Here is a 9660-nt window from a genome sequence, read left to right on the forward strand (position 1 = left end):
CCGGGAAGTTTGATCTTGCGGCGGGCGAGAAGACCGACGGATGGATGGAGCTTGGTCGTAATCTAGATGCTCCAGCTGAGTCTGATAGATTTTTGGTAGTGTGGGTTGTTCTTTTGTTGGGTGCATGTTCTTACCTCCTTCTGTATTCAACACAAGGAAGGGTTGTCTGATAAGCTGTGACCATTTAGACTTGCTAGGATGATGGTATGGAATGGGTTAAGGTTCATGAATTGAATTTTGGAATGAGCAGGAGAACTTCATTCTATGTTGAATTGATTTTTTTTAATGCCATTGTGCATGCGATTCTTCCCAACGTGTTATGCTGCCGAAATTTCTAGTGAAAAGATTACCATGACTTGTCAAAAACTAGGCCCTTTATTGTCAAGTTTTCAAACTCTAGGGGGTTCGTGGCAAATAAACAGACTTTTTGTTGTTTTCAAACTCAAGGGGGCACATTGTTGGCACTGCAGTCTATATCACTTGAGGCAAGGGCCGAGATCCACTGCGCCTCCGTGGCCCTAATGCCCTCGGACGAGGCGGATCAACGGCGGTGCCGACGGGAGGCAAAGAAAGAAATCTGAGTTTTCTGGGCAGTTGCGAGAGAGGCCAAGGGGTACGCTGCTCTTGATACTGCTAGTCAATTCTCTTCTTCTTAATGATGAAAAGCCAGAGGTCCGGTCGGTTGCAAAAATAAAACAAATATGGACACGGAATTTTTGGTCAACTTGAGCATTTTAACCTGAGGAATCATGCTTTAGTAATTTCAAAAATTGCCAAGCGTTTCTGCAGTCTGCACCCGAACGAGGTCCAGCGCTCCCTTCTCGTTGAGCTTGTTACTCTGCTGGTGTTCCATGTAGTCCCTGTACTCGACGCCCATGTACTCCAGGCGCAGGGGTGCCACGGCTAGCTCCGGCACTGGCTCGACGACGGCGTCCAGGCACGGCCCGATCAGGCTCACGCACAACATCCTCGCCTGCGCGCGGTCGACCAGTGCGCGGTGGAGCACACCCTTGTACCTTCCATTGCTCACAATCTGCATGCCATTCACCGACGTGTATGAGCAACACACGAATCACAAGAGACAAGAGTCGATCGGCTGGTCACCTCCAGCTGATCGCCGGCGATGACGAAGAATGCGCCGGGGATGGGCTCTGCGAGGAGCCACCGGCCGTCGTGCTTGACTTGGAGGCCATCGACGCCGTTCTGGAAGAGCAGAGTGAGGAGGCCGTGGTCAGAGTGAGCCGGCAGCCCGACTGCCCCATCGTCGTCGGGGCCACCGCTAGGTGGGTAATGGTTGCCGACGAGGATCTGGAAGCAGGACCCCAGGTCGAGGCGCTCAGCGATGCGGCCGCCTTCGAGCCCCAGGCTCTCGGAGATGGCCGCCGTGAGCTCCAGCAGCAGGCCCCTGGTGCGCGCCGCGTACTCCGTGGCCACGCCCCGCAGGGTGTCGGGCTTGGCGGGGCAGTGGAGCTCGGGGTGCGCGAACATCTTGACGTAGTCCCGCCAGTACCTGGCGCCATCGACGGCGGAGTTGAAGCCCGTGCCGACGCGGACGGGGTCCATCGGGCCGGCGTCCATGAACTCCGCCTTTTGCTCCGGTGGTAGGCCGAACAGCTCCTTGCACGCGTCCATGAGCGCGCTCTGGAGAGCCTCGTGCACCCCATGGTTGGTCACCTTCATCATGGATTTATATTTATCCAGGCTTGAGAATCGATCTATACTACGTTTAGCGTTTGGGTGGTACGTCAGTAATAATAGTGTAATCGTACCATGAAGAAGCCCCAGTCTTGGCACGCCCGGCCGAGGTGCCGGATCGCCTGCGACCGTTCGCCGGCGTCGCCGTTGAGGAGGACGGCCAAGTCGACGACGGGGATGCCGTCCTGCTCACTGGAAGCTCCGTTGGGTTGGGCAGAGTAGCGAGGAGCAGAGGCCATGCCCATGATTTGAGTGTGCATAGCACAGGCCGGGGAAGATCTGTGGCAGTCATGCAGGTGGTTGCCGTGGCTCAATTTGCTGTCTGTACGTCGTCGTGCATGGTTCCGTGCGGGATATCGCAAGTTCAGCTCGTTTGGCCGTTCCTCCAGATATTTTTCGGGTGCGGTCATGTCGGGTTATCAGTTATCGCCACCGTTCACGGCACTTGTGATGTGAAGTGAAGACGAGCACAAAGTCTCTTTCCACGCCGAGATCGAAAGCAATATAGCATACGTAATTTGCGCCATTGATTGTTCTGGACTTCCAGGAACTTGATGTCATCCTCCTGAAAGAAACGCATGTACTACTACGTACGTAGTTTGTATGATAGGATGCACTCCTATAACTTTGGCATGGTAGGCTTAAAAGGCATCGGGAGCTTAGCCATCACAATATCAAAGCAATATGGAACGAGAGGAGCGCTTGTGTCTTCCGTCATAAGAGTACACCATCGCCAAGCCTTCTAAATGCAATCGTTGAACTCGGCCCTCAACCAGCTCTCTGCCCTCGATGCAAGCAATTGGAACCTGTTGAACTCGGCCTTCATTGTTCTAATCCCAAAGAAAGAGAACGCCATGCGGCCTGCTGACTATCGCCCAATTAGTCTCTCCCACAGCATCGCCAAGATTTTGGGAAAGCTGCTTGGTAATAGACTGGCTCCTGCTATGCAACATCTTATCTCTCTCAGTCAAAGTGCTTTCATCAAGGGTAGATCGATCCAAGACAATTTTTTGTATGTTCAGAATCTCATACACAGCTTGCACCGGGTCAAGATAGGGACAATTATCGGAGTAATGAGCCACGGGTAGCCTAATCCGAGTCCCTAAACATTTCAAGTCATTTGGGCCGGCTGCGTCCCTCAAGCATCCAGAATGAAGCGCCGCCTTCTGGTGGCCGGCTGGCTCAAGCGGCCGGCTGCCAGAAGACGGCCAAGCACCAGAAGACGGCACCAAGACGGGCCGACTCCTAGCAGGCGGCCTCTAGAGAGGCCGGCTCCTAGCAGGCAGCCCACGACGCCCTCAGAGTCTGCGCCCCCCATTAAGAAGACACGACAGGGTGTGGCTACAGTGTAGCCCATCACCCCCACATCCAGGGCTTGGCGTGGCCACAGTGCCCCGTATAGGCGGAGATCTCCGCACGACGCGGCACTGTTGCCACTCCATCCTTGACGTCACCCTTGTCAGGCGGAGCCCTGTTCCCACGACGGCCTGTCGATACGGCCTGCAGGTGGCGGGCCCTACCAGGCAGCGAGAGCCCGGAAGGCGGCATAGCGTGACCAGTCGGACCCAAGGGAGGCCGACCTCTAGCAAGCGGCCTGCTCCTCCCTCGAGGTCCGTGCGCCATTAACTAGACGATACACGGTGTGCCTACAGTGATCTCCCACCAGACGGCAGGACTGTAGCCACGCCCCTTCCCGGCCAAGTATGTGTCATTAGCATTGCGGCTACAGTAACCAGCCGCCGACCAGACCCGCAAGCGGCGGAGGCGGCCTGTCGGCTCCGTACCAGACCAATCGGCGGGGCCCACTAGGCGGCGGGCCTCAGCAACCGGCGGAGAAGCCGGCGACAAGAGACACTGACAGCCGGGTCCTACACCCGGCCAGATTACCATTGTACCCCTGGGGGGTAGGCCTATATAAATACCCCAGGGCACCCATGCAAAGGGTTCCCAACCTGTTAGTACTAGACTCACACATAGAGAGAGGAGAGAGCTAGCCGCGCTTTCTCCTACCTCTGGCATACAGCTCAAGGAGCACCATTGTACTCACTAGTGCCTTAGTGATCATGCGGAGACCCCGCAGAGCAGGACTATGGGCGTTATCTCCAAGCGAGCCCCGAACCTGGGTAAAGTACACCGGCGTTCGTGTCTACGCCTCATCCCGCTTCCGGGCATCGGCGACGTTCTACTCGCTCCCACCATTATAAGCCATTCTTTGGCATATGTCGCACCCAACCCCCGACATTTAGCGCCCACCGTGGGGCAAGGTGCACCGTTGTCCGGAGACCTGCTCTTGACGGGAACCCTGTTCCTTTCTGGTGAGCGCAGCCAGCCCGGCACGCCAGACGGCGTCTGCATCGACACGCTGCACGGCGCGGAGGTCGCCTGTGCGGCGAGCTGCCTCGCCGATCTTGTTGGCGAGATTCGCCTCTCCGACGAGCCCGCATCCGACGCAGGCACATATGACCCCGAGATCCGCCTCGTCAGCCTCCTCGACCCGCTCCACGTCGCCAGCGAGCCTGCTGTGGGCTTGGAGTCGGTTGGTTCCACCGACCCGATGCTTGTTGCTACCTCTTGAGCACTGCGTTGGTTTTCCCTTGAAAAGGAAAGGGTGATGCAGTAGAGCAGCGTAAGTATTTCCCTCAGTTTTTGAGAACCAAGGTATCAATCCAGTAGGAGGCCACGCACAAGTCCCTCGCACCTACACAAACAAATAAAAACCTCACAACCAACACAATAAAGGGGTTGTCAATCCCTTCACGGTCACTTACGAAAGTGAGATCTGATAGATATGATAAGATAATATTTTTGGTATTTTTATGACAAAGATGCAAAGTAAAATAAAAGGCAATAAAAATAGCTCAGTGTTGGAAGATTAATATGATGGAAAATAGACCCGGGGGCCATAGGTTTCACTAGTGGCTTCTCTCGAGGGCATAAGTATTACGGTGGGTGAACAAATTACTGTTTAGCAAAGTTATGAGAATATCTAGGTATGATCATGTATATAGGCATCACGTCCGTGATAAGTAGACCGACTCATGCCTGCATCTACTACTATTACTCCACACATCGACCGCTATCCAGCATGCATCTAGAGTATTAAGTTCATAAGAACAGAGTAATGCTTTAAGTAAGATGACATTATGTAGAGGGATAAACTCATGCAATATGATATAAAACCCATCTTGTTATCCTCGATGGCAACAATACAATACGTGCCTTGCTGCCCCTACTGTCACTGGGAAAGGACACCGCAAGATTGAACCCAAAGCCAAGCACTTCTCCCATTGCAAGAGAGATCAATCTAGTAGGCCAAACCAAACTGATAATTCGAAGAGACTTGCAAAGATAACCAATCATACATAAAAGAATTCAGAGAAGATTCAAATATTGTTCATAGATAAACTTGATCATAAACCCACAATTCATCGGTCTCAACAAACACACCGCGAAAGAAGATTACATCGAATAGATCTCCACGAGAGAGGGGGAGAACATTGTATTGAGATCCAAAAAGAGAGAAGTAGCCATCTAGCTAATAACTATGAACCCGAAGGTCTGAGGTAAACTACTCACACATCATCGGAGAGGCTATGGTGTTGATGTAGAAGCCCTCCGTGATCAATGCCCCCTCCGGCAGGATGCCGGGAAAGGCCCCAAGATGGGATCTCACAGGTATAGAAGGTTGCGGCGGTGGAATTAGGTTTTCGTGGATGCTTCTGTTGGTTTGGGGTACGTAGGTATATATAGGAGGAAGAAGTACATCGGTGGAGCAACATGGGCCCCACGAGGGTGGAGGGTGCGCTAGGGGGGTAGGCGCGCCCCCTGCCTCGTGCCCTCCTAGTTGATTTCTTGACGTAGGGTCCAAGTCCTCTGGATCACGTTTGTTCCGAAAATCACGTTCCGAAGGTTTCATTCCGTTTGGACTCCGTTTGATATTCTTTTTCTGCGAAACTCTGAAATAGGCAAAAAACAGGAATTTGGGCTGGGCCTCCGGTTAATAGGTTAGTCCCAAAAATAATATAAAAGTGTATAACAAAGCACATTAATCATCCAAAACAGAATATAATATAGCATGAAGCAATCAAAAATTATAGATACGTTGGAGACGTATCACTTGTCGACTTCGACACGGCGTCGCTCGACGTGTTCCCCACCAACGTGGTGGTCTACGATGAGCCGCATCCTCGCGAGGACAGCGGCGGAAGCACCATCATGGAGGTGCTTGTCATTAGCCATGGTGAGCACTCGGGCGGGGACGGTGCTCGAGACCCGCTCGAGGCAGCGTTGCAAGACCTGACGGCACCCATCCCAGAGGACGCCGACGCCGAGACACTGGAAGCACGCCGCGTCCAGCTCGTCGAGAGCGCCAAGAGGCTGGCCAGCATGAGACGCCTTTCGGTTAATAGGTTAGTCCCAAAAATAATATAAAAGTGTATAACAAAGCCCATTAATCATCTAAAACACAATATAATATAGCATGGAGCAATAAAAAATTATAGATACGTTGGAGACGTATCAAGCATCCCCAAGCTTAATTCCTGCTCGTCCTCGAGTAGGTAAATGATAAAAACAGAATTTTTGATGCGGAATGCTACTTAGCATAATTTTTTAGTGTAACCCTCTTAATTGTGGTATGAATATTCAGATCCGAAAGATTCAAGATAAAAGTTTAATATTGACATAAAAGTAATAATACTTCAAGCATACTAACTAAGCAATTATGTCTTCTCAAAATAACATGGCCAAAGAAAGTTCATCCCTACAAAATCATATAGTTTAGTCATGCTCCATTTTCGTCACACAAGAATGCTCTCATCATGCACAACCCCGATGACAAGACAAGCAATTGTTTCATACTTTAGTAATCTCAAACCTTTTCAACCTTCAGGCAATACATGAGCGTGAGCCATGGATATAGCACTTTGGGTAGAATAGAATATAATGATGGGGGTTATGTGGAGAAGACAAAAAAGGAGAAAGTCTCACATCAACGCGGCTAATCAACGGGCTATGGAGATGCCCATCGATTGATGTTAATGCAAGGAGTAGGGATTGCCATGCAACGGATGCACTAGAGCTATAAATGCATGAAAGCTCAACAAAAGAAACTAAGTGGGTGTGCATCCAACTTGCTTGCTCACGAAGACCTAGGGCATTTGAGGAAGCCCATTATTGGAATATACAAGCCAAGTTCTATAATGAAAAATTCCCACTAGTATATGAAAGTGACAAAACAAGAGAGTCTCTATCATGAAGATCATGGTGCTACTTTGAAGCACAAGTGTGGAAAAAAGGATAGTAGCATTGTCCCTTTTTTATATATATTTTTTGGGGCCTTTTTTTGGCCTTCTCTTTTTTTATCGGGACAATGCTCTATGAATGATGATCATCACACTTCTATTTATTTACAACTCAATGATTACAACTCGATACAAGAACAAAGTATGACTCTATATGAATGCCTCCGGCGGTGTACCGGAATAGGCAATGAATCAAGAGTGACATGTATGAAAAATTATGAACGGTGGCTTTGCCACAAATACGATGTCAACTACATGATCATGCAAAGCAATATGACAATGATGAATGTGTCATGATAAATGGAACGGTGGAAAGTTGTATGGCAATATATCTCGGAATGGCTATGGAAATACCATAATAGGTAGGTATGGTGGTTGTTTTGAGGAAGCTATAAGGAGGTTTATGTGTGATAGAGCGTATCATATCACGGGGTTTGGATGCACCGGCGAAGTTTGCACCAACTCTCAATGTGAGAAAGGGCAATGCACGGTACCGAAGAGGCTAGCAATGATGGAAGGGTAAGAGTGCGTATAATCCATGGACTCAACATTAGTCATAAAGAACTCATATACTTATTGCAAAAATCTACAAGTCATCAAAAACCAAGCATTACGTGCATGCTCCTAGGGGGATAGATTGGTAGGAAAAGACCATCGCTCGTCCCCGACCGCCACTCATAAGGAAGACAATCAAAGAACACCTCATCTTTCAAATTTGTTACATAACGTTTACCATACGTGCATGCTACGGGACTTGCAAACTTCAACACAAGTATTCTCAATTTCACAACTACTCAACTAGCACAACTTTAATATCACCACCTCCATATCTCAAAACAATCATCAATCATCAAACTTCTCTTAGTATTCAACACACTCATAAAAAAGTTTTTAGTAGTTTTTAATACCTAACATATTAGGATTAATTTCCCAATTTAAGCAAATTACCATACCGTTTTAAGACTCTCAAAATAATATAAGTGAAGCATGAGAGAATAATATTTTCTATAAAACAAATCTACCACCGTGCTCTAAAAGATATAAGTGAAACACTAGAGCAAAAACTATATAGCTCAAAAGATATAAGCGAAGCGCATAGAGTATTTTAATAAATTTCGAATCATGTGTGTCTCTCTCAAAAGGTGTGTACAGCAAAGATGATTGTGGCAACCTAAAAAGCAAAGACTCAAATCATACAAGACGCTCCAAGCAAAACACATATCATGTGGTGAATAAAAATATAGCTCCAAGTAAGTTACCGATGGAAGTAGACGAAAGAGGGGATGCCTTCCGGGGCATCCCCAAGCTTTGGATTTTTGGTGTCCTTAGATTATCTTGGGGTGCCATGGGCATCCCCAAGCTTAGGCTCTTGTCACTCCTTGTTCCATAATCCATCAAATCTTTTACCCAAAACTTGAAAACTTCACAACACAAAACTTAACAGAAAATCTCGTGAGCTCCGTTAGCGAAAGAAAACAAAACACCACTTCAAGGTACTGTAATGAACTCATTTTTTATTTATATTGGTGTTAAGCCTACTGTATTCCAACTTCTCTATGGTTTATAAACTATTTTATTAGCTATAGATTCATCAAAATAAGCAAACAACACACGAAAAACAGAATCTGTCAAAAACAGAACAGTCTGTAGTAATCTGTAACTACAGAAAACTTCTGGAACTCAAAAAATTCATCCAAAATAGGACGACCTAGAAAATTTGTTTATTGATCATCAGAAATTGGAATCAATATTTTATCACGTTCTGGTGATTTTTAACAATTGTTTTTGTGAACAGAAAGTTTCTGGAATTTTCAGCAAGATCAAATAACTATCATCCAAGAAGATCCTATAGGTTTAACTTGGCACAGACACTAATTAAAACATAAAAACAAATCTAACCAGAGGCTAGATCAAATATTTATTCCTAAACAGAAGCAGGAACAAAAAAACTAAAAATAAAACTGGGTTGCCTCCCAACAAGCGCTATCGTTTAACGCCCCTAGCTAGGCATAAAAGTAAGGATAGATCTAGGTATTGCCATCTTTGGAAGGCAATCCATAAGTGGCTCTCATAATAGATTCATAAGGTAATTTAATATTCTTTCTAGGGAAGTGTTCCATGCCTTTCCTTAATGGAAATTGGAATCTAATATTCCCTTCCTTCATATCAATGATTGCACCAAACGTTCTAAGGAAAGGTCTACCAAGAATAATAGGACATGAAGGATTGCAATCTATATCAAGAACAATAAAATCTACGGGCACATAGTTCCTATTTGCAACAATAAGAACATCATTAGTTCTTCCCACAGGTTTCTTAATAGTGGAATCCGCAAGGTGTAAGTTCAAAGAGCAATCATCAAAATCACGGAAACCTAACAAATCACACAAAGTTTTTGGGATCGTGGAAACACCAGCACCCAAATCAAACAAAGCATAGCATTCATGATCTTTAATTTTAATTTTAATAGTAGGTTCCCACTCATCATAAAGTTTTCTAGGGATAGAAACTTCCAACTCAAGTTTTTCTTCATAAGATTGCATCAAAGTATCAACGATATGTTTAGTAAAAGCCTTATGTTGACTATAAGCATCAGGAGAATTTAGCACGGATTGCAACAAGGAAATAAAATCTATAAAAGAGCAATTATCATAATTAAATT

At 47.0% G+C, this 9660-nt stretch overlaps 1 protein-coding gene across 1 annotated transcript; it reads right to left on the bottom strand.

Annotated features, from left to right (window-relative positions):
- Positions 1-624: 624 nt before the first annotated feature.
- On the bottom strand, positions 625-2105 carry LOC123119412 (2-oxoglutarate-dependent dioxygenase 19). Its single transcript, XM_044539214.1, has 3 exons — positions 1770-2105; positions 1105-1674; positions 625-1033 (listed from the first exon to the last, which is right to left on the bottom strand). Exons 1-3 carry the CDS (start codon positions 2103-2105, stop codon positions 764-766), a joined length of 1176 nt encoding a protein of 391 aa, XP_044395149.1. The 3' UTR covers positions 625-763.
- Between the last annotated feature and the right edge of the window lie 7555 nt (positions 2106-9660).

This window comes from Triticum aestivum, chromosome 5D, assembly GCF_018294505.1.
Source record: "Triticum aestivum cultivar Chinese Spring chromosome 5D, IWGSC CS RefSeq v2.1, whole genome shotgun sequence".
NCBI lineage: Eukaryota > Viridiplantae > Streptophyta > Magnoliopsida > Poales > Poaceae > Triticum > Triticum aestivum.

Bases quoted from the DNA above. Each gene is read 5' to 3' on its own strand.
- LOC123119412 (XM_044539214.1), bottom strand. From the start codon at position 2,105: ATGACCGCACCCGAAAAATATCTGGAGGAACGGCCAAACGAGCTGAAC. The intron at 1,675-1,769 runs GTACGATTACAC...TCCATGATGAAG, and splicing joins AAGACTGGGGCTTCTTCATG to GTGACCAACCATGGGGTGCA. The intron at 1,034-1,104 runs GTGACCAGCCGA...AATGGCATGCAG, and splicing joins TCGCCGGCGATCAGCTGGAG to ATTGTGAGCAATGGAAGGTA.